At 32.3% G+C, this 26,705-nt stretch overlaps 2 protein-coding genes across 4 annotated transcripts; both read left to right on the top strand.

Annotated features, from left to right (window-relative positions):
- The first annotated feature begins 523 nt into the window (after nt 1-523).
- LOC132743421 (uncharacterized) lies at nt 524-7,446 on the top strand. 3 transcript variants are annotated; one of them, XM_060731943.1, is made up of 4 exons: nt 527-895; nt 3,571-3,654; nt 5,725-5,834; nt 7,267-7,446. In XM_060731943.1, exons 1-4 carry the CDS (start codon nt 721-723, stop codon nt 7,381-7,383), a joined length of 486 nt encoding a protein of 161 aa, XP_060587926.1. In that variant the 5' UTR covers nt 527-720; the 3' UTR covers nt 7,384-7,446. The 3 variants fall into 3 exon arrangements, with proteins under 3 accessions (XP_060587927.1, XP_060587926.1, XP_060587925.1); XM_060731942.1 differs by having other exon boundaries at nt 533-895; nt 3,481-3,654; XM_060731944.1 differs by lacking the exon at nt 3,571-3,654 and having other exon boundaries at nt 524-895.
- Nucleotides 7,447-9,894: 2,448 nt separating this feature from the next.
- LOC132743423 (uncharacterized) lies at nt 9,895-26,224 on the top strand. Its single transcript, XM_060731945.1, has 4 exons — nt 9,895-10,035; nt 15,203-15,341; nt 16,652-16,848; nt 21,192-26,224. The coding sequence occupies exons 1-4, from the start codon at nt 9,981-9,983 to the stop codon at nt 21,464-21,466; spliced, it is 666 nt and encodes a 221-aa protein (XP_060587928.1). The 5' UTR covers nt 9,895-9,980; the 3' UTR covers nt 21,467-26,224.
- Nucleotides 26,225-26,705: the final 481 nt, after the last annotated feature.

The raw sequence follows: 26,705 nt of genomic DNA, 5'->3' as shown, positions 1-26,705 counted from the left end.
GCACATACCAAGACACATTGATTAGTGCTTAATAGGGCTGATTTTGTACATTATCTGTGACTGCTCACATCATTTGGCGGCGTCTTTGATGTGCAGCATCAACATTTAACTCGTTGGTTTTTGATTTGACTATTGTAAAAATACTACAGTAACTATGAGTTCAGCAGAGTTCGTTTACCAAAGTACACACACTATGACAAGAACTGCATTCGCATTTATACGAATAGTAGGGCTAAAACGAGATTTAGTCAATTTTAAATCTTAACAGGCGATATTTTAACTGCCTCAAACAGGACACCATAGAAACGGCTAGACGTAAAGAGATGTACATTGCGTTAAGCATGCGAATTAAACATAATAATAACATAATAAGGAATTAAAGCAATTTGTAAACAGACATTGCACAAGTTAAAGACCAAAAATGAATTTTCGGATAATTTTTCCTTTACTTAATATTCATCATATCTTTAACCGAAAAGTTGCGTGCGTAAAAAAGATATTTTTGGGACTTTCCATTATCTATTTATAGACTGCCTTCATGTTTAACTTTACATAATAATAAACAAAAATATAAAACAATAATAAGAAGAAGAAGAAGAAGAAGAAGAAGGAGAAAAAGAAGGAGAAGAATAATAAGAAGGAGGAGAAGAAGAAGAAGAAGAAGAAGAACAACAACAACAAGAAGAACAAGAAACACAAAAATCAACAACAGCAACAAACATGAAAAAATGGATAACTGTGGCTTTACAACTATTTTTTATAAGTTATTTACCAACAATATGTCAATTTACAAGTTTTGGTTCTACTTACTGGTTGTTAGAAACAGGTGGTACATATAGAGGATTAAGAAGTCAATTACTGAAAGGCTCTACAGAAGTGGACAATAATGTTGAAGGTATCGTATTACAATTTACTCAATTTCTTACTGAAGCAAAAAATGCAAAACGAAAGTGGAAATTACGACCACTGTAGATCTAATGAAGTCGCATTGATTTGACCTAAAATATGTTAAATCTTGTTATTCATGTAATATTATATCCATACAGTACATTTAAAAAAAAATAAATAGAAAAAAAAGATTTTTGTTATATTGTTATATATCTAACAATAGATCTATAGCAAATTTTTTTTTCTGTTAAATTCTTTTAATGTATGGATATATTACATGACTAACAAGATTAAACATATTTTAGGTCTATCAATGCGACTAGAACATTTGGTCTAGATTCTATACTTTACTGTGCTTCTATATATTTCACATAATTGTAGAAGGGATTATATATATATGTCGGGGACATATACACGCCCGTTTAACTCACAACGAGTGAAAAATGTCCATCGGTAAAAATGTTGTGAGCAACTTCCGTTCCTCGTTGTGAGCACCCATCTTTGACGTGTGACACGATAAACAAGGTGAGTTTTTCATAATTTTTGAAGATTACAGACATTTATGTAAAAATATCGAAATGCAGTTAGCTAGCGATGTGTTTTCCGAGTATGCACATGTAAAGATATTGACTGTTGGTGGACAATTTGATGGAAATACCGTGCGACGCAGTCACTCGGGGTAGCTGGAAAACTGGAGACAACTTCTCTTTGGAGCTAATTTAACTTTGAAAACGTCGATTCTGGTGACGTTTTGTGCAGTCTAACCTAAAACAGATGCCAACAAGTCTTTCAGCGTAAATTATTATCTGAAAGTCTCCATAGAAACGAAGATATACCCTTTTTTTGCTTTAATCCTCGTTGTGAGCACCATAACCTCGTTGTGAGCAAAGACAAGCGCAGTGCGTGTATGGTTTTTAATATGTAATTCAGATGGTGAAAATATAATTTTCAATCTACCACAGCAATTAAAACGTTTTTGCACAGCAGCATTTCTTTTGCAAGACGTTGTGCATACCCCAAAGGGAGGCATATTAGTTTTGAACTGTCCGTCTGTCAGTCCGTCAATCTGTCCGAAAAACTTTAACATTGGCCATAATTTCCTTATTAGTAAAACGGATTTGATTCATATTTGAACACAACATCCCTTAGCACCTTCCTACGGACCTGTATTTTTTACCTTGGCCCCTGAATGGCCTTTACCTTGAAGGTCAAATTGTCCAAAAACATTTAAGATTGGCCATACTGTCCTGGCATAATGTTTAGGCACAGCACATCTTTAGACTAGGCCTTTCAACTATCATATATTCTTTTGACCTTGACCCCTGAATGACCTTCACCTTAAAGGTCAAATTGTCCAAAAGCTTAAAAATTGGTCATAACTTCCCTATTAGTATACGGATTCTACTCATATTTTGAAACAACACCCCTTTAGGCAAGACCTTTCAAAACTGATCTGTATTTTTTTTACCTTGTACCGTGAATGACCTTCTAGAACATCCAAAAACCTTAACATTGATCATAACTTCTTTATAAGTAAGTGGAATTAATTCATATTTGGACACAATTGCCCCTTTGGACAAGACCTTCCAACTGACCTATATTTATTTCACCTTGACCTTGAATTACCTTCACACTGAAGATCTAATTGTCCAAAAACAAAATAATCTATCTGGTCCGAAAATCAAAGGACAAAGCACCACTTCAGGGGCATTGTCAACTTTACCGTGATAGTTCTTGGTTTACATAAACTTGGTCAGTCTTCAGCTCAGGATAAACACATGTATGTGTGTATCACACATATTGTGAAATTGTTGAAATATTCATAAACACCCCGTGATGTTCACTCGTGCCACACTAGAGTATACGAAATAAAATACCTGATTTACCTCCACTGATTAGTTCATCTGTTAATCTGATGACTTGTGAATATGAAGAATAATTTTCAATAAAAGTAAAAGAAGAAAACTATTGCAAAGAAAAAACTATTGTACAAAAACGTTTTTTGATTGCTTTTGGTAGATTGAAAATTGTATTCTTGCCATTTGAATTACATATTAAAACCAGACAAGCAATGCGCTTCTCTTGCTCACAACGAGGTTATGGTGGCTCACAACGATGATTAAAGCAAAAAGGGTATATCTTCGTTTCTCTACGAAGACTTTCAGCCTAATAATTTACGCTGAAGACTTGTTGGCATCTGTTTTAGGTTAAAATGCACAAAAACGTCACCAGAATCGACGTTTTCAAAGTTAAATTAGCTCCAAAGAGAAGTTGTTCTCCAGTTTTCCAAGCTACCCGAGTGACTGCGTCGCCACGGTATTTCCATCAAATTGTCCACCAACAGGCAATATCTTTACATGTGCATTACTCGGAAACACATCGCTAGCTAACTGCATTCCGATATTTTTACATAAATGTCTGAAATCTTCAAAAATTATGAAAAACTCACATTGTTTATCGTGTCACTCGTCATAGATGGGTGCTCACAACGAGGAACGGAAGTTGCTCACAACATTTTTACCGATGGACATTTTTCACTCGTTGTGAGTTAAACGGGCGTGATATACAATTATGTTGTTTTATTTTCTTCAGTACTAGATGACCCCACTTATGTTTTACTGTTACTAGCATCTATACTACTATGGATACAATCTATGATATTTATGTGTGTTGGTGTTATAGTTGCATCAAACAGATTACACGGATGTTGTGCCAGACTCTTGTCTAAAGGTGTATACGTCGCCATAGGGATGTACATTATTGCTAGTATGTATATTTTCCTTCTTACATGTACATACTTATAATATCTTAAGTTGGTCTGGTTGACCTCACGAATGGGAAACGGACAAAGCCCTCCCAGACAAAAGCTTCGCGTCCAAAAATGATAAGGCGGACAAAAGCAATGACAAAAGTTCTCCCATAACCAAAATATATATATGTATTTTAAATACCTGTGGTTATTTTTATCAATAGACCTTTTTACGACGCGGTCCGTTGCTATGAAAAATTGACCGGAAGAAGTATTTTCTTGTGCACGCGCAATCTGCGTAGGGCAAAAAAAGCCCAACTTATTAAAATTGTAACATATATTTCAATTGGCCTAAGTATGTGTATGACCTAGGACCACCTTTCATTCAGAATATACCTGTCTGAAATGTTTAACGATGTAACTTTTTAAACGAATGTCGTTAAAAACAAATTCACTTTTAAAAGTAATTGGTACATTTCAAGGAACGTTATAAATGCCTTGGACTTTTAATTTCAGTTAATTTAAACTTCTTTTCATCTTTTGTTGCTCTATTGATCTTTGAACTCCACATAGGAGTAATCCTTTCATATTTCCGTGAATAAATATGCACTTACAGAATTTAGCACTTATTATTCAGATGCCTGTCAGGAATGTGCTCAAACTCATACCAATGGAAAACAAACATATTAATGGTTACAATTTTTAATATGTTGAATACATTGAAAAAATACAAACTATTCAACGTACATAATATTATGTATTTGATGCTGGAGGGCTTTTGACCGCCCTATTATTTTCACTTGAGGGCTTTTGTCCGCCCAGTCATTTTACGGGGGATTTAACTCAATACAGGATTGGAGCAGTGCCTCTAGACGTTTGCAGAAATTATTATCAGAAAATAGACAAATATCTTTTTTTCGCCGAATTTTGAATTTTTCATTCATTATCATACATAAATCGGCGTGAAATGATAATTTAGACCTTTTAAAGTTCATTCCGATGGGTAAAAAGGTTTATCATTCAAGCGCCGTGAAATACGGTATTAAGTGTGGTGCGGTGCTCCAATCCTTATTAAGTCGCACTCTTTTTTTACGGGGGGAGAGGGCTTTTGTCCGTCGTGTCATTTTACGGGAGTTTTTTCCGCCCTGTCATTTTTACAAGAGGGCTTTTGTCCGCCTTGTTATTATTGGACGCGAGGGCTTTTATTCCGGGGGGTGGGGGTGTAACAGAAAATGTTTCTGTTATAGCATACATGGAAACTGTACGGAAACAGAAATAGGTAACAAAATATTATACTGCTATATTAAAGGCACATTATGCCTCGGAAACAAATATTTTTTTTACTTTCTTAGAAAGAGAAGACATGAGGTTTAAAATGTTTAAATAAAGAATTTAGCCAATGTTAGATGCTTGTTACCTGCAGAAAGTAGCGATAAATGAGAAACAATTTGTCATGAATGTATCAAAATGTAAACAAAGTACTATTTTGACTTCAATTCACTATAACGCAAAAAGAAAATGGTTTAGGCAACTGGCCAATAAGTAACAGTTTGAATATTATAAAAGTACACCAACATTTAAAAGTTATTTACAAGTAAAATTAAAGCCTTTCTGAGGCATAATATGGACCTTTAAGTAAATTTAAACCGTTTATCAATGATTTGATCCCTGCGCCCTTCGCACAAAAAATAGATCTTTCATTATTTTTTTTTTGAAAAAACAAACAAACTCTTGCTAAGCTTCAAAAAGCAAAGATAAAGCTTTATACACTTCCGCATTACCGTGTACTTTTACAAATATCTGCGGATGTTTCTGAATTCCAAAAATTCTGTTAAAGCTGGTGCAAGACGGTAAATTGCATATTTCCAATATCGTCCATGAACAACCTCAATCATACCGAGTCTGAAACATTTTTACCCCCTTTTTTTGCGATTTTAAGTGATTCAATCATTCTCTATTTACTATGAGCATGCTGATGAGATAATTATAATGATGATGATTATCATGACGATGATGATGCACAACGTTATTCAAGCTTCACACGATACATTAACACAATGACTGACATATGTTTTGACATTTTACAGGTTTCTTGATGCTGGCAGCTTGTATAAGGTTTGCTTCTTTGTTTCCAATGAAGAAGTTAAAATCTGCATTCTACATTAACATGGCGACATTTTGCTATATTTGGCTCATAGTAAGTATTGAGATACGTACAATGTTGAAATGTCACTACAGTACAGAACAGAATTTTATTATTCAATACGACTTGAACATAAACGTTCCTCGTCAATACACAAATATACCATAGGAACTCTGGAACAGGACCGCATATTGCGGCGCATAAATCAGAATCCGTACAGGCTTTACATATTGTTTGTCCGACCTTTGAATATCTTTTCATATTATGCGAACGGGTGGTCCTTAATTATCTAATCTCAATTTAATATAATCTGCTAATTTAAAAATCAGTCATATTTACGGTATATTGAAAAAAAGAAAAGGTTTTTTTTTATAATACCGTAAAATTTGACCAGTTTTAAAAGAGACAGATTGGGTTCAATTGATAATATATTTTTTGAGGCCATATATTCGGATAATACTAAAAGATATTTAGATGTAACAGAGACGTTTTTAATCAAAGCACAGAAGTCGCTGAATTTGTTTGGGTCTCAGAATGTCAGAAAGGTGAAGGTTGTGAGATTATAAACCAATTTGTTTTTGTATAGTGCCACCAATGCTTTCCAGTGTTTTAACTTTAGTAAATTGGCTATAAGACTAATTGAAACACTGATAGTCAATACAATGTTTATTTGACTTAAAAAAATGAGTTGCCTCAACTGGGATTTGAACTCCAGACCTCTCGATTCAGTAGCAGGCATGCAAACCCCTCGGCCACGGTGAAGTTATATGTTAATGGGCTGAAGAAAAACATATTCCAAATTTAATTAGGGTTTGTAACTATTATTTCGACGCTAAACCTGTTGTTTAACACAGATGTAAATAATCATGGAGCTTACTGTAAGCATGTATATCTATAAAGAATTAAACAATATTAGAAATCATCGACCATTCGGGAACTACTTTGCTTGAAAATTAATGCGCCTGTCATTTGACAATCTTTCTGCATTGATCTCCCCTGGATTTTTCGGCGTTAGTGTACATATAAAGGGAAGTAACCGCTTCAAAAAAGTGGACTACTTTAGGCATTTGCAATTAACAGCATTAGGCTCTGAAATTTCGCTACCATTATTTGTTAGGTCTGACGACCCAAACAAATAAAAACCGTTACACGATCGAAAATATGCGTCGCGTTCTCGAGTTCCTATGAAATATATACAGCATACATTAAATGCAGCGGAAGTGATAATACAAACATACAAATTTAACATTTGGTATTATCAGTCATATACATTATTTTCCTTTATGATACTAAATGATTTATTATAAAATATTGCTAATTTATTGAAAGTATTTGTATTACTTGTATTTAACAGATTTAGAGTTCATTTTGTTTTCATTCCTTTTACGCATTACTATTAATTCAGTTTTGCTTACACTTGCTTTTATTTTTCGATATCAGTTGATACTGTAATATATTTTATGTTGTACTTTGTTGTATTCTACAGGTGTTGGTATTCATTTTCGACCACATCTTCAAAAGAAGGAATGATGCAAATGTGTGTAGCACACTTATTTGTGGACTGAGAGAAATAAGTGAAAATGATGACAATGTTTTTATTTAATTTAAAAGTATTGATATGGGTGTAAAAAAAACTGGAGAGAAGAGTTATGATTTTTTTGTCAAAAAAAAAGCATTTTTAAAAATAATGATTTTTATAGTTTCAAGAAAAAAACAAGGATAGGAACGCAAAAAACAGATCCCATATTTCAGTTTTTAAAGTGCATGCAGTGTTTTTTTATTGAAATTTTAAAAAACCTATGAAAAAAAACCCCCCCCCATGGGGCTTATAAGTCGTACTGTAGTTTTCATATGCTACATACGCCTGGCATAAAGAAATCATCTAGTAACGTAGACTTGATAAGCTATGCCTTCCAACAGGATTGCCCCCGCCCCCTTGTCACTGATATTAACGACTGAAAAGTTATTTAAATTAAAATTATTTTTTGTCCAATAGGATTGTACTGTTTGAAATGAATCATAACATATTTACATTGGTTAATCAGGCGCGCCTGACCAATTTAATTTTGTAAATACGTACTAATAAACTTTAACATATACTTAAATATCATCTTAAAAGACCAAATCATTTGATAATCATAAACAAATGCATGTAAATATACATTAAATTTTGCGCGCGGTGTACCTGTTTTTTATGCGTTTGGTGCCTTACCGAGAATTAATGACGTTTCGTTATTTTACAGCTATTAGAAATTTATAGGCAGCACAATATGTATTTTTGTATGTATATATGTTATGCTCTTCAAATATTGGAGGAAAGAAAAGAATATAAGAGCCACGTCATGACAAAACCAACATAATATGTGTTTGCGACCAGCATGGATCCTGATCAGACTGCGCGGATGCGCAGGCTGGTCTGGATCCATGCTGGTCGCAGACGCACTATGTTGGTTTTGTCGTGACGCGGCTCATATCTTTATGATGGTTTTTATATTGAATGTTTTATCTGGTAGTACTGAAACACACCGGTGATATTAAAAAGCTGTATACATAACAATCAGTGGCCTGTCCATCTTTATTAACAATCCACAAAATAAAAGGAATTGTGAAGTAGCGCTTATGTAAACAAACAACAACAACAACATCCCCCACCAAAAAAAAAACAAAACAAAAAAAACAACAAAAAAAACCATCGTTTTAGTCGGTCTTTTTCACTGTGTGTAAAAGGTCTGCCATTGAACAAAATTTTATACTTTATGTTCGAATAATTATTATTTCTGTGCGAGGCAATAATCTTTGTAAATCTGCATATGTCAATTATGGTGCCGTATTGTTAACTGCATATATTAAATTTTAACAATGAACTTAATTGAAATCATATTGTGACAAATTGCAGCTATTATGATTCTTTTTGTCCAAGGATAGATATATTTATTATTCTTGATATAAAGCTATTCTAAGTTTTAGGGGTTTTCCCCTCATGTATATATTTATATAACGCGTTTTAATTTATTTGAGTAAAATGACAGAAAATACATTCCTTTACAGTCAGGCCTGTTCCGCTTTTCTACATTCCTATACATTTTGTCACTTTTATGGTATTTTACTACTGGTTGTATAATAGTTTTTATATATTTATATAACGTACTTATTTTAGATGTCACGTGATCTGTCAAACACTCCTACTGTGTGTGTCATACTACATTATCGATTTATTAATTTATTTCATTATTTACTAAATTTCCTGTTCATTTGACATACTCTAATAAATTTACCTTCACACGTTTGTCCTTATCAGGCGAACGTTAAGGACGTACCTATTTCACGACAGTGATTTCATTCAAAAAAAGGACGTTATTTCAAAAGTTTCGCCGTTACCGTAAACTCCCCAACAATGTAGTTCAAAGTATCCCAGTTTAGTGACAACGCGACGCAAGTCAAATATTTGTGAATTTATATTTCGTTTTTTTTTTTAATAAAATCGAAATTTTCGATTAAAAGTATTTATATCGTGCAGCTGTCATGACAACCGTCCGATAACGCTTGAATGATAACTATTTTTGATATCTGTTTATTAACTAATAAGAAAGCTGGAGCAAACGAAAAAAAAGTCACACCTTTTATAATAAACTTGAGTCTCCTGTGCATATATTGATATAGTTAATTTAATTATACTTTTATGAAGTTTAAAAAAATTAAAGTCGTTTAATGCATCATTTAATGCATGTTGTGCATCATTTTCGAGTTCATTTCCTTCAAAAAACCTTGCTGGTACTTACCGGTACTGGCCTCAGTTGAACACCCACTTATTATAATATATAAATATATACTGTATATATGTATAAAAAGAAAACATTTTTGCTCACTTTTTCGTTATTTTTATTATACCGCGTAACAAACAAAACTGGTTATAAGTAAATTCAGATTGGTATATTTGTGTGGTCCGATTAAACAATGCAGTGCAATGTATTTCTGTCCAACTAAATTTTTATTCAATTAAAAAAGTGACGGAATTTCCGATGGCAGTTTCTTTGAGATTATGTATATATGTCCCTAAAATGACTCCATTTTTCTGATAAAACAAACTTTACGCGACAACTTGTAAGCGTATATATACACGGGCATACCTTCATAAGGTAAATAGGTCGATACATGTCATAGTCTTCTATTTATAAACGCTAACCGTGTGCTTCATACAAGATGGATACATACATTTTTCTTTTCGTGATTTTAGGAATTTTAAATGTCACAGAAGGTAAATTGACGATATACTTTTCTTACCTGTAATAACGAAGGCCATTATTAGATATTTCTAAATGTAAATCGGTGATATCGGTGACATAGAAAGCTTGATAAAGAAAAGTCACGTTGCGTATAATAATCCAAGATGGTTACTTATACAGATTAACAGTTTTATAATATAATCTTGTATTGATCGACCGGTCGGTGTGCATTTTGTAAATTTAATACTTCTTGTAAACAAATTAGTTTCCGCTTATATATCTCATTATAATACATAAAATTGATTATATAAATATAATTTATCTGTCCAGTCATATCGGGGGTACCAATCGCGTGGTTGTATAGTAAATACTATAAGGTCGATAAACTTGAAACTATTTGTGTGATATGTAACCATGTTTTTTCTTCGTTGTAAATAAAGTTTGTTCAAAATAGGTGCAGCCATCATTCACCGTGTTTTCAATAGATATCAATTATATAACAAGATGTTATTCAACATTTAAAACACTTGTTATTACTAATTTCTTTGTTTTGTTTTCACAGTGACTGACTTAATTTAGAGTATATTGTACATATTGTATATATTGTGTATATTGTATTTATGAAACTTTTCCTACAAAATGTACAAATACAGAGATTGGATTATTAACCAATACCCCCTTTTAATCACGATTAAAATTAGTCGCGCGACGAGATATTGTGCTATTTTCGTGTCTGGGCAATAATAATAATAATAATAATAATAATAATAATAAAGACTTTATTTAACGAGAGAACTCATATGAACAAACATATCAATCTTCCTTGAGGCCCTTAACAAGGAACAATATAAATTTAACATAAGCAGACTATTAAAATACATAAACATAAAAACATACAGGAGATTATCAATTTGTATACATCAATGTGTAATAATACCTCAAGTATAAGGTTTTAAAATGTTTCACAGATGTAGCAGACTTAATATAATCAGGGAGGCCGTTCCAAATACAAGATCCAGAATAAACAAAAGACTTACGAAATTGTTCAGTATTTGAATATCATAGAGTTAAATATAAGATATTGTTTATATATCTGTGGCAATATCTCGTAAATCCCAGAACGAAAATATCTGGCACGTCAATATATTTTGACTAGATTAAAATGACTAATATTTCAGTCATGAGTAATGTAAACTTAAAGGTAGATCTATTACGTAAAAACTAAATGACACAGTCGTATCTTATATCGTAAAATATCTCATAATAAATTATTTACAGAAAAAACCAATTCAATAAACGTGATGTTATTTTAACTAAAATGTGACCTCGGGTTATTATCAGGTCAAGTGCATTGTTTCGGATGTCAGTTACTCGACAGTTACCTGTCAGCTTAATTACTTACTGTGAATGCACCCGGATTACTAACAAATATAGTACTCTCGTATATTAATGTTAATAATGCCCCCCGTAAATGTCAAACCCCTTTTTTGAGGGACCTAGACATCGGACCCACGGGATTAGGAGATCAATGCAGTACCCGCCGGGCCTACACCATTCTTCGCCAGTGTACCATGGCGTCAATAGTATTTAAAAATCATGTACTTTTACATAAATTTAATGAACAAGTCCGCTTTAACACCCTCGTATCTCCGTACAAGCAAGTCAATTGATTTATAATTGTAATTTAGAATCTAAAATCATTTCAATTCAATTCAAGACAAGAAAAGCGTTGACATGATCAACCGGTTGACAGTACTAAGAGCTTGAAAGTCTTAACATAGTAATATATACTATATCTTTTATTTCTCTATTACTAAAGAGCAAGTAACAAACTAATATATCAACAAAAATTGTAATATAGATACATTTGAATAATAAGGGGTCGTAATATTCGCATGATCAGCAAAACGTAGAAAGAAATATTTAGAGATAAAAAGTATGATAATTTTACATTAACACCACAGTTGCTTAAATTACCTACGACACGATATAATGAAATTTGTTCTTAAACATACTTCAAGTGCATTGTAATTTATGAACAGCGACGTAATATTTCATAAAATACTGACAATATAGTACAAAATTTCTGATATAATAAATTTAGTTATGGTGTTATGCTCCTGCATAATTCCTGCTATAATAAGTTTAGTTTTTGTTTTCTGCTCCGGTATAATTTCTGCTATAATAAGTTTAGTTTTTGTTTTCTGCTCTGGTATAATTTCTGCTATAATAAGTTTAGTTATGGTTTTATGCTCATAGCGTTCATTTAAACAGTGCATGTTTTTAGTGAAGACGCTCAATAGCCCGAGTGATGTAATGATGCGCATCCGAACGACAAACAGTGATTTTATCAAGCGATAAAATCACCGATTTGGATATATTATTTCGATCACAGACTTTCGATTTTTGGAAAAATACGGGTCGTGTTAGATTAAGAATAAGTTGTCATCAAGGACGTCTCGGCAAGAGAACCATATTGAATGTAAGATTCTTTTAGCACATGAAATTATAAAGCCGGTAAATCCAGAAAAAAGACAGAATTACGGTTAAAGTATAGTTTGAATCACATTCTAGTTATTCAGATAATTTTAATGAGCTGATTCTGTTCGTGCCTTATTTTGTCTTATCGTCTGCTCATGAAATGACCGGAATTATGGGACGCTTCCTGTATTTAGGCTAGACACCTCTAAATTTGGGTTTAGGGAGACTCGTTGTGAAATACTAGTAATTGCGTACGGTTATATTATTTTAAAAACAGTCGATGCCACGTGATATTCCATGTAACAGAGCTACCCAGATGTAATATCCATCATAAGCTATTTACAAAAGTTAGGGTATTTCAAAGGAGAAGTTATACACAGTAAGTCTGAATCATATCCGTTTAGTAGGCGTGAATACACAATTTGTTGGTTGATATATTTTGTTTCATGCGTTATTTTTTTTTCTATGCTTGTGATTATATATGTCATATAATATGACCCTTGATTGGTGAAATAAATAAAATTATCTGGAATTATCAAGTGATTCTAAATTTAGAACTTCCATTGCATTTCGGGTTTGTAATCCTTATTAATTTCGAGGTATTTTGTTCAGGGTAAACCTGTTGTTTAAAATTGAAGTAAATATTTTAGCGAAAATCCTCTCGCCCAAACAGTCCGACATGTAGAATCTATATATTCCACTACTCGGTTTGTGTAGTATTCGGTAATAAATAGTATTTTCATTGATAAAGTCATATTCATCCGCGTAATTTGTGATTGTGCATTTATTGACAATTCTATAAGCCAACGCTATTGTTTAACTTTAAATGCGTTGTAATTTGTTGGATACTTGTAACAAATAAAATATTTCTTTCTTTTAAATCGCTAGTTTTAAGCTGTTTTGAGAACTACTTGTTGTTAGGTTTGTCGTAAACTTCTGTGTCAGAGATTGAATGTCCGCTTTGTATTTAGTTATTTTCGATCAGAAAATACAATAAAACAATATTAGAAATCTTCGACCATTCGGGAATTACTTTGCTTGAAAATTGATGCGCCTGTCTTTGACTATCTTTACGCAGTGATCTCCCCTGAATTTTTCGGCTTTAGTGTACATACAAAGGGGAAGTAACCGCTTCAAAAAAGTGGACTACTTTCGGCATTTGCAATTAACAACATTAGACTCTGAAATTTCGCTACCATTATTTGTTTGGTCTGACGACCCAAACAAATAAAAACGAAGAGCGCGATTAATTGACGGATAAGATCATTTCATTTGAATTTGCATTGCGAAATTCTCCAGTTCGCTATTCATTGTAACATATCGCGACATTTCATTTTTGATAATCAAACACCCTCATACCAATCGGAATGATCGGCTATTATGACCGACGAAATGCCCGAGAATTGCCCTTTTACAAAATCTGATTTCATTCCATAAGGGGCGTCGCGCGTCGGCGTTGACGCCAATAACATTATCAAGCGACATCATTTTAATAAACAGTGCAGAGATATAAATCTCACTACAAACAAATCCAATAACAGAATGTGAGCGGCAGAAATTCCTAATGACACCAAATTGACAGTAGATAAATATGTAAACATGAAAACAATAAAATCACATGTTCACATCTCATGTTTTTCTAAGAACATCTAAAGTTTCCCGTGAGCTTGTTAAACTTAAACTGAATGATGAATCACAGATATTTGTTTACAATATGTCATGGAATTATCACCTTAAAATGTAGATCAAGGACTACATCTCAAGATAATTAAATCTTAAAGGGACTTTACTGAGGTTTAAAAGCCTAAAATCATAACTTTTGAATTTCTTACATAAATGAGATGGGGCACTTTAAAGTGAAATATATGCAAAGATAGTTAAGAAATATACTTTGAACTAAATTGAAAATCGTATTTTCATGCCCTGTTTAGCCCGTTTTGAGTGAAAAGCGTTTAAACGCTTTTCAATTTGGGTCATTTTTTTACAATTTGAATAATTATTCTGGAAAAACGAAGTGCGCGATTGATCTGAAATTTTGCACAAAGATTAGTGGTCTAAACCTACATCAAATGGTACATTTATCTGGAAAAAATATTTTCAGTCCCATCATGTCAAAAAACCTCAGTGGAGCCCCTTTAAAGACAACTTGACCCCAACGGAGAACAAGAGCCATTTGGAAATATCTAGATCCGGGGCCGGGGGCATCTAGATCTGGTTGATTTTTGACTTGAGAACACCCGATGCGTTCTTGAAAGCACCAAAATTTAAGAGACAAATTTGCACTTAAGACATATTATTCTCAGAAATAATAATAATAATAATAATAATAATAATAATAATAATAATAATAATAACCCCCCTAAAAAAACACAGACACAAATAACTCAACAAAAAACAACATAAACAACAATAAAATAACATTTTCATCTTTAATTTGTGTTATCAAGCTTTGTCTGAACATGTTAAGAGTTAAACTTTAACTGAATGACAAATATTTGTTTACATTGACTACTGCCCGTTTCCTAGAAAGGGTGACAACCCAGATTAGTGGCAATGTCCAAATGTCGTATTTTATTGCATTCTTCGGTCATTATGCACACCTTCGGGCCATTTTCACATAATGGTGCGCAGCAACCAAGTATTAACCTATAAATAGAGAAGTTACATCAACTATATTCCAAGTTATAAATTTGATACTATTTTAACTATATGTTTCAGGTAAAAAAATGTTGCGGTGTATAGAGTGCGAGCACATTAACTGGAACAGGACATACAACTTTGAAGGTGTACAGAACATATATCAGCTTCTACAGAGCAAATATAATCCGGCATGTGCCCAGTTAAACCCACGTGATCAGTAAGTTACTGGATTTTTAAACAAATATCTTAAAAAGATCAATATAAACAACAACAACAGTAAACAAACACCAAAACACCCCCGAAAAAAATCTACAACAACCCCTACCATTTCTTTGATTTCTTCAAATTCTATCCAGGACCTTTTCGTGGTATTTTTAATACTATTCAAAATTCTATGGTATTATAAATGCATCAATCATGATTTTGATAAATCAATATCTAGGCTAAAACCAGCATAGCTATTTTGCGTGTTAGTTAACATCAACAAAAGTGCCCGTGTCCGTTACCCAAAATATTTTCTCTCGTGGACTGTAATAGAAAATGACCAGTCAACATTCAACATGCCTAATATTTACATTTTCAAATAAAGACATTTAATTAATCCTTCTCCTTGTTCACTCGACGATGTTTCATCAATTTCTAAAAAAATTACCCGCAAAATAATTGTTCACATTGAACATTCATGTTGAATATTTGAGTGTTTGAAAAATCAAGAAGCGCAGGGGTGGAAAATAAGGTATAGGCGACAACAATTCTTTATTCCGTGTAGGCTGCAACAGGTCTCGTATGTAAGTTAAAGGAATATAATAAAGAATTACCTGAAAAAACACGTTCGAAGCGAGGTGTTTAGGCCGCCATATTATCTGTACGCGTTACCATAAAAATCACGTGATCCCCTACCATGAAAGTGGTATAAATTTAGTCAACAATTCCTAGCATTAAATTACTATTTTGTGCCGAAACGATGTGATTGGTTATACATGTATATTAATGAAATAAGCAAGTGCTGTACATGTGTGGCAGCTGTAAATTCACTTAAGTGTTGTTCTATTTTTCTGGTCCTTTGGGATAATTGTAGTCTGGGTACCAGTCTGTCGATTTTTTATGTGCTTCTGTTCGGCAAATCGACAGTTAGATACATTATGATGAAAATTGAACACTTTATATTGTAATTGTTAAAAATGTTGATATCATCATTTTTGGGTATCATTACGAGTTAATCTATAATTACTATGATTAATATGAGTGTCAGTCTGATGAATGAATGAAAATATCGAACCTTATATACCTTATGATATATTTCAACAAACAGATTTTAATTTTTCTACAAATCTAAAATTATTTTCTTTGTTATTGTTAAATTAGAAGGCCGTACTGAAAATAAGTATACTTCATAATGTGTAAACTTGTATGCTACCTTCTATAAACAAAGATTTTTTAAAATATTATTATTATTATTATACACGGTGATATAGAAAACCGATATTTTACGACCCATACAATGCAAATTAGAACCTTTATTTTCAGGAATATGTATAATCAAAATTATCAGAATCAGCAAAATCAGCAAAATCAGCAACCACTTCCAAATCAGCCTGGCAATAATTTCTACCAGAATAGATACGATGTAAGGGAGACAATTTGCCCAGTTGATGCTGAAACAAATCGGTGTAATTATGTGTATGGGATAGCTACAGTCTATCTTCAAAGTTACAAAGCAACAAGTGAGTATAATGTAATTTACTTTACTACCATAATTATTTGAAATGGACTTGTCCATCTTTCAATCTGGACAAAAATATTATCATATTTTTGGAAGATTCCAAAATACGTACATACTGAATAGCTGGCAGTGCAGTCATGGTTGACTAATTGTCTGAACTGGTCGCATACGACTGACTTATGTTTGCACTGGTCACATACGACTTATGTCTGCACTGCTGGTCGCATACGATTTATGTCTGCACTGGTCGCATACGACTTATGTCTGCATTGGTCGCATACGACTTAGTCTGCACTGGTCGCATACGACTTATGTCTGCACTGGTCGCATACGACTTATGTCTGCACTGGTCGCATACGACTTATGTCTGAACTGGTCGCATACGACTGACTTATGTTTGCACTGGTTGCATACGACTTATGTCTGCACTGGTCGCATACGAGTTATGCCTGCACTGGTCGCATACGACTTATGTCTGCACTGGTCGCATACGACTTATTGTCTGCACTGGTGAAAATATTGTCTGCACTGGTCGAGTTATTGTCTGCACTGGTCGAGTTATTGTCTGCACTGGTGAAAATATTGTCTGCAATGGTCGAGTTATTGTCTGCACTGGTCGCATATGTTTAATATGTTAAATATTATGATATATCAATTAAATATGGCCGACAGAGTAGTTTGTTTTTCATAACTCTGCTCGAATGTTAAATAAAAACGGGTTTATTGCGTCAGAATTTTCTAAGATATGAAGCAAAAGTTAAATAAATGGACATATTTGTGCTTGGATAATGATTTGTTAGTAACTGGATTATTTTAAGTGGTTAAAATGGAGTATAATCACAACGTCTCTGTGACAACAAAGAACAGGTTTGAAATTTTACATGAGCGGGAAAACGGAACAATGCCAGAAAATCAAAATATGGATATAAGTAGACAAGATTTTGTTAACAGCTCAATTGACAATAAGCTAATTTACATGTTCGATGAATTGAGAAATATTAGACATGATCAAACAGTATGTAGTCAAAATATGATGAAATTTGAAAATCGCTCACGGGCGTCCATGAAACACTTGGCAAAGTAGTCAAAACAACAAACAGGCAATCTGACTTTTTGAAATCTCTTGCATATAGATCCATTGATATTGAAGCGAGATCCCGCAGAAATAACTTGATTTTCAGAGGGATTGCTGAGAACAAAGGCGAAAATTGCTTTGCAATTGTGCGTGACTTCCTTGATAATCACCTAGATATTGACCCAAAACAAATATATATCGCACGGGCTCACAGACTTGGTCAAAGATATCAAAGGCAGCAAATCCAAAGACGCCCGATTATCGTTAATTTTAGGGATTTCTGTGACACTGAACTTATTATGAGTCGTGCAAGAATGCTTAAAGGAAAACCGTTTTCAATTGATTATGATTTGCCGCGCGAAATCCAGGAAGCTCGATCTCGACTTTGGCCCAAATATAAGGCATTGAAAAACAGTGCACCTCAATCCAAAGTGCAGATAGTTTACCCAGCAAAACTTATTCAAGATGGAAAGCTGATTGAGGATGAATTGCCTGAATGGTCTAAATATATGCAACTTAGTAGGCTCTCAAGTTTAGATCATGTGATTTTTACCGACGGTACCAATCAGGAGCCAGTTAACATACATGCAGCCAGGGAAATGGAACATTCGCTAGTTAATGAAAATGTCAGTTACAAGTCGGGGGTACATGGGCCAGTTAGTAACAATTGCTATCAAAATAACTCACCTACTTATTATCAGTCTAAACTTATTCAAATAGGTATTAGAGGTACATTTTAAATATCATTAGATCTATGTATACTTCTGTTAAGTCAAGAGTTAAGTATAACAATGAAGTTAGCAATAGTTTTGAATGTACTTTGGGGGTTAGACAGGGTGAATGTTTATCACCATTTTTGTTTTCAATGTTTATAAATGACATCGAAGATACGTATGTTAAGAACGGCTTCGATGGTATAGAAGTTAACATGTTTAAAATGTTTTTGATACTATATGCAGATGACATTGTTATTTTTGCAAACAATCATAGGGACCTGCAATCAAGTTTAGATATGTTATACGTGTATTGTAATAAATGGAAATTGAGAGTTAACACAGCTAAAACAAAGGTTATGATATTTAAAAAAGGTGGTCGTTTACAAGAAAATTTAATTTTTTATTTTAATGATAGCATAGTTGAAATTGTTAATAAATTTTCATATCTTGGAATTGTTTTAACTACAGATGGGTCTTTTATGGAAGCTCAAGATATTTTAGCGGGTCAAGCACTTAAGGCTATTTATAAGATGGATAAGTACTTATATAAATTTACTGATATATCTGTTAAACATAAAGTAGAATTATTTGATAAACTTATACTACCTATTTTAAATTATGGAAGTGAAATTTGGGGGTTTAATCAAGGCAAATCTGTCGAACGTATTCATATGCATTTCTGTAAACGTATATTGGGAGTTAAAAAGAATACACCGAATGATTTTATTTATGGGGAGTTGGGAAGAATGCCTCTGCAAAATATGCGATATTATAATATAATAAAGTTCTGGATCAAGTTGTTACTATCAGATGAAAACAAATATAGTAGAAAAATATATTTATTACTTAAACAAGATATCACAGATAATCCTTCCAGAAAAAATGGTGCTCATTTTTAAGAGATTTATTATGTATACTTGGTTTTCATGAAGTTTGGCTTTTCCAAACTATTGGTGACCCTAAATTGTTCTTAATAAACGTTAAGCAAAGACTTAAAGATCAGTTTTTACAAAATTGGTCTGGTAGATTAAATGACTCTAGCAGAGCAATCTTATACAGGTATATATCAAACCATAGATTTCAACCATATCTTAATTATTTAAGTGTAAGAAAATTTCGTGTATGTATGTCTCGCCTGCGAGTTTGCTCGCATAGGCTTTTTATTGAAACAGGTCGGTGGACTAGACCTGTAAGTACACCTATAAGTGAAAGGAAATGTATTTTTTGTGACAAGTTAGAAGATGAATATCATTTTGTTCTGGAATGTACTTTATACAGTGATTTAAGGAAACTTTTTATATCAAATTATTATGTCAATCGCCCAAATATGCAAAAATTTATTGAATTAATGAATTCAGAAAATAGACAAATTATGAAAAATCTAAGTATGTACATTGAAAAAGCTTTTGCATTAAGAGCAAGTGAGTTATATATTAATAATAATATGTTATTATAATTATAAGCCATATTTAAAATTATTTTATTTGTAAGTACATGTTATATGGTACTTATTCTTATCCTAGTATAATAGTCATGCATATGGTTATATATAGGTATTTCTTACTAAAAGAATAAAAATGTATCCACGTGTCACATTTTGTTACTTTCGTTTCGAACTAAATGTGACCAATGTGGAAAATAGTATGACTTTTTGTCATTATGTACAGAATACACCCATAAACAGTTTCAATATGAACTACGCAAACAACTGAGGTATATCGAATGAATAAAACACAGTTGTTTCCCTTATCTTCGACAATCAAATTAATCCGATTTTAAAATTTATTACACCAATGAAAGCTTTGGATCTTAGCTTCATCACAGTATATACTTTAACATATTTTTGGCACAATTAACTAAAACCTACCGTATGTCAGATCATTTTACATACGATTTATACAGTGAGATATACAACCGGTTATCTACTGTGGTCTGCTATTTTGGAAAGTGCTTGTAGGTGTATTTCGAATCCGTGAGAAAATAATTGTTGTACCCTTGTTTGTTTACTTAAAATATTTATAAATTTGATACTTGTACTTGCGATGCATGTACCTTGTCGCCATATTTGTATATATGTATATGTTTTACCACATGGGTCTAAGACCTTCTGGATGAATTATGAATAAACTTGTAAACTTGTATGTTGTCGCCAATATGATAAGAGTTTTACTATTATTCTAGGACTGTTATCTACACAAAGAATTTTTTCATGTTATAACCCATGTTTCTGTTTCTGTTCTGTTATACTTCTCTTTATAATATTTTTTTTTTACTTTAAAAGCTAAATATTAGGAGAAACAATCTACTTAACTCACGAATTCTTATGAAAATCTTTTGGATTTGTGTTACTTCCTTTTGTAGAAAGAAGCATGCTTTCCATTTTCGCGATTTTTTTTTTACTTGCATGACCATGTCCTAGTGATGGAAAACTATTTTCTATAGGGCTAGGCTAAAATGTTTTAGGTCATGGTCGTCGATATTTAAAAGATCTTATAGCATTAATCAATAAATTCAATACTTGTGTAATTGTTTATTTGTGTATATTTTTTTCAGTGACCCTTGAGATGCATGTCAGGAATTGTATTGACGCAATTGATGTTAAAGATGTATGTTACCGCAGAGACACGAATTACGGGTACTTTGAGGTTAAACACTTCTTTCAGGACAGGCTACAGTTTTTGGGAAGCGTTTCTGTTCAACGTTTTATTGGCGATCAGTGTTACTGTAACAGTGATTTGTGTTATCCAAATATCAGCTCCAGTCCCAGTTTGGTTGCCTCAGCTTCGAGCCTCGTTTTGGCAGTTCTTACCTTTATTTTATTTAAATGAATTCCACTTTGACTGATCTACGTTCCAATTTCCCAATCTTTAATGACTAAATATGAATAGGCTTATCGCCTTTAAAGGTAGACTAGATTGTATGTGTGTATGTATGTATGTTTGTTGTTATATAATGTAAGTAAAAGTAGACTTGATCGCCTATCATCGTAAAATTCCGTTTTATATTCGGAATAAGTGAATTTAGTTCTGAATTGTATTATTATATAAAACAAGTCATATTATTTCGATGAAAAACACGATTTTTTACTATTTGTGACGGAATACACGTCACTTTGACGGATGTTACTCGACATATTCCGAAGTCTTTTAATAAATAATATTATAATTACCCTTACCAAAGAACTGGGTACGTGTATTTACTTTCATAATGCAAGGTTATATCTCTCTAAGAATACCATTTTTTAACAACATATGTAAAACGTTTTTGAATTTTTTATATATTTTAAAATGCTATTAGGTTTTTAAGTTTTTTTTGCAGGTGCATTTGTGTATTCATTTTGTACATTTAGTAAATTGTGGCAGGTGATTTACGGTATTCCATTTGTAAAATAAGTATTTTGTTGCAAGTGATTTTGCAGTATTCCTTTCGATATATAAGTAAGTTGTCACTTTTCGTTTCTCGGGATGAGTAAATAAATGCTCGTAAAATTCGGAATTCCTCCTAAAATAAGTAAATTGTCGCAGGTGCAATTGTAGCATATATAACGTTAAATTTCATTTTTTGTTTAGACATTATAAGATTTTTTACTTCACTTTTACAATGTATTATGCTTTGAAAATTGTAAAACGATATTATACAGTTGTTATTATTATCATGTTTATCAGAACAAAAGTATTTTATCGTATATGCACAATAGGTATTTTAACGTATACATTCACTAGGTATCTTATCGTATATGTTAAATATGTATCTTATCGTATATGTACAATAAGTATCTTATTATGTACAAAAGTATTTTACCGTATTGTACAATAAGTATGTAATTGTTTATGTACAGAGTGTTATTGTGTATATGTACTTTTGTACATAGTGTCATCGCATATATATATATGTACATAGTGCATTATCAGCATTTATCATTGTGCCATGTGAATTAACTGAGTACACAAGTGTTAGTTATTTATAGTCTGATTTATATGAATGAAGAATGAATACACTCAAAATTGTTTTTTGAATACGCTGATTGCGAAGCATTGAAAACTTAAATTACACAAAATAATGAGGAATGAGCATTTTGTTTTAATCTGTTTTTTTAACAAGTATGTATATTTGGAATTTAAATCCACATAAAGATCCATAAGTAAAAAAATAAAGCAAAAACACACACAAGTAGTACATGACAATTTGAATGTGTATATGAATATGTGAACTCTTTGTCATGTTTTAAGATATAGATTTTGTTTTATCATTTTAGAAAATATGTACTTATTATACATTTGATATTTGTATACAAGTACTGATGTACAAAATGATTTTTTTGTCTTACTTTTGTCTTACTTTTGTCTTATCAATACAGTATATTAGAAAATGTGTACTTTTTATCATGTCATTACATTGATTTCTGTTGATAAAGTGCATGCCTGATAAACCTAGCTTTATCAGTCACCCCAAGCTTTATCAGACACCTCATCAAAATATGCAAAATTTGCGAAATGAAATAAAAAGAATGGAATATATTTTCCTGCTACTGGGTTGGAAATATTTAACTGATAAACTTTGAATCAAATAGAAATTTTGAATATGAACGCGTCACTTACAATTAACTAAAAACATTCGGGACTATTTCTTTTTGATTTGGCATTTCACATATTATTGCGCGCCGTCTGAACACGAGAGGTTCTGGATAGGGTTTTGCTTCAATTAAAATAAAAGAAATCAAACAACAATTGAAATTGAAAACATGATAAATAGAATACCAAACAAGTGTCTAATATTATAAAATTTATCAGGCTCGGCACGAAAAAAAATGAAGAGCTCGGCACAGCCTCGCCCTTCATTTTTTTTCTTAGCCTTGCCTGATAAATTTTATAATATCAGACACTAGCATGGTATTCTCTATTTATACGTTTGATTGTACTAAAATGAATTTTATGTCTAACAGAAAAACTGCTTCTAAGTAACATATGATATTGATATGTTTTTTTATGTTTTAATGATCACCATTTTTAAACATTTTAGGTTGAAAAAAAGATATGATATAATTTTAACAATCTGGCCAATATTTAAGATTTTAATGTCTTGATCTCATTGACTTTTTTAAATCAGTTAACATATTGTATAGATGAGAGCACTTTTTTATATCATAGTGAGAAAAAAAGCAAAGTAATATTGTAGGCTGCTTTGAGCGTTGTCTGCTCTGAGCATCGTCAGCTCTTAGCGTCGTCTGCTTTGAGCGTCGTTTGCTCTGAGCGTCGCCTGGATTAAGCGTCATCTACTTTGAACGTCGTCTGCTTTAAGCGTCGTGTGCTTTAAGCGTCGTCTGCTTTAAGCGCCGTTTAGTTTGAGCGTCGTCTGCTTTAAGGGTCGTCTGCTTTGAGCGTCGTCTGCTCTTAGCGTCTTCTGCTTGAGCGTCGTCTGCTTTGAGCATCTTTGTCACAAAATATTCTGAAATGCTCCATCAGCCATTGTTCAGCAGAATCTAAATAATAAGCTTTATAAATGCTTTTTTTAAAAGATTGAAAAAAGGTTAAACTTGGTGACACTTGATGTAAGTAAATGATGTACTTGAACACCAACTGAACGTAATTGAGCCGCGCCAAAACCAACATTGTGCGTTTGCGACCAGCATGGATCCAGACCAGCCTGCGCAAATCAGGATCCATGCTGGTCGCAAACGCACTATGTTGTTTTTGTCATGGCGCGGCTCAATTATTATATCATTTTAATATAACTGAATTGTTTTGGCATATCTAGATTTATATATTTTGTTATATATTGTGCATTCTTTTAGCTAGTCTATTTTCATTTTTATGCTTTATATGCCTTTATTATCTTTATTTTATGCCTTTATAAAGGGCCCAATTACACGCACATCATGAATTGAATTTTTTTTTATTAAGAATCTTTTTATTGTTTTTATCTTAAATGTCCTGTATTGCATATTTGTTTTACTAAATACCTGTTGTACTAATTATCTGCTAATATTTGTTGATTTCGAGTTCAAAGTATATTTGAGTGAACTTGTATGTACATGTATTTGAAAGATTGCCGGAATTCAGTATGCTATTAACCGGCCATAACGGATAATTGGTAGGGTGTTTTGCTTGGCGCCAACTTTTCGTCTATATCGTCCGGTAGAACGGTTATCTGAGGTAGAGTGAATCCTTTGAACAATATAATAACCGAAACGTTATTTACAACGGTAAGAATATCAACGTTTTCAATTTTTGCCTTCATTTGATTACTTATTTCCCGCTAGACAAAAAATAACTACTTCCGGGAATGACTTCCGGTTACAACTCATTTTTTTCCGATAAAAGATCTTGCTCTACTAAAAGATTTTCTTAAAACTTACATTTATGTAAATTTTGTCATGATGCCTGACTTCAGACAAACACATGCAAATAAATCGGACAGGACTTTAGTATATTTAGTTTGTTTTGATTTCCTTTTTAGATCTTATTTCATTTTTAAGGTATGAGTCATTATAAAGTTTGTATTAAAGAAGTTAATTGAAGGTTAATTGAAGGGTACAGCTAGTTCTGAGAAATTAAGGAACATTTTACATCATTACTGAATGTTTTCTGTTTTAGGATCATTTTAAAGACTACACAATAAATTCGAAAAAAGTTCCCCACCGTGTATTACCCGCACTATTGGATGCAGGATAGATATCATTTGTGCAAACTATCAATGTATATTCTGACACCACTGACAGCATTGACTTAAAAATTAAAAAATAAACAACTGAAAAACAACAACAACAACAACATGTTGTGAAGTATCAGCTAATATTATCATAAACAAAAACCTTACCTTCTTACGAAAACTGATTACGAATTAAGATTAATGTGTAATGTCGCCGTACACAATATGTAATGTGCTTCTTGTATATAGTTCTATCTTTATTCTAAATTTGCATGATTTAAATGATGACATTTGTAAAGTGTCGGAGAAAAAAAAGTGACAAATTTTTATTTCATGCAAATTTTTTGCATTGTTATACATATCTAATCATGTAATTTCCACGTCAATTTGTTGTATTTTTATTGTATCATTTTTGTATCTTTTTTGTTATTTTTTATTATAAAAGTTTCTGATCAATTTAAATGTGTAATCTATAAACAGCAATATATGTTTTGTTTTTTATTGGTATATATTTTGTAATTTGTGAAACAGCACTGTTTGTTTCGAGTGTATTTTAGATTTATGCATGACTGTATATACCTTTTCAGGGACATAGAATCAAATTAAGTCGTTCATAAGATAGATGTTTTTATTTAATAAAATTGAATACAGTCTAAACATCTTTTATTGACTGTAAGATAGTATCTTGAAATTGCAATTAAAACAGTGTAAGCGATGTTATAAGTTGAAAATGGTAAGCAACAGTAACGTATTTATGTATACAAACTTTTATTGAAAAAAGTCAAATAGATTATACTGATAATTTGATATGACGAGTAATTAATGTAATATAGCGTAGTGATAATGAGATTGATAATTATGATTAGTCAATGTATACAATATGATATGTAAATTATATATTTCGTCCATACATTAAAACATGCTCTAAAGTTACATAATTATGTTCTTGTTAGTGCCGTGGAGTTTTTATGCCCCCACAATGTGGGAGCATATAGCGTTGCACTTGTCCGTCCGTCCGTCCGTCAGTCAGTCCGTCCGTCCGTACGTCCCGAAATCTTGTGAAAGCAACTCCTCTTAAACCGGATGGCAGATTTTGCTTAAACTTACAGGGATGAACAACCTTAATGTGTAGATGGTAGTAAAGGAAGGAATTTTCACTGCGAGCAAATTTTACAGAATTATGGCCCTTTGTTGATTTTTTCACTAGATACTATGTAGAAATTTTGTGAACGCAACTCCTCTTAAACCGGATGGCAGATTTTGCTTAAACTTCCAGGGATGAACAACCTTAATGTGTAGATGGTAGTAAAGAAAGGAATTTTTGCTGCTACCAAATTTTACAGAATTATGGCCCTTTGTTGATTTTTTCACTATATACTATGTAGAAATTTTTTGAATGCAACTCCTCTTAAACCGGAT

This window comes from Ruditapes philippinarum, unplaced genomic scaffold (assembly GCF_026571515.1).
Source record: "Ruditapes philippinarum isolate M1 unplaced genomic scaffold, ASM2657151v2 ctg9896_1_1_1_1, whole genome shotgun sequence".
NCBI classification, from domain to species: domain Eukaryota; kingdom Metazoa; phylum Mollusca; class Bivalvia; order Venerida; family Veneridae; genus Ruditapes; species Ruditapes philippinarum.
This window is presented reverse-complemented; position numbering and strand designations above follow the sequence as displayed.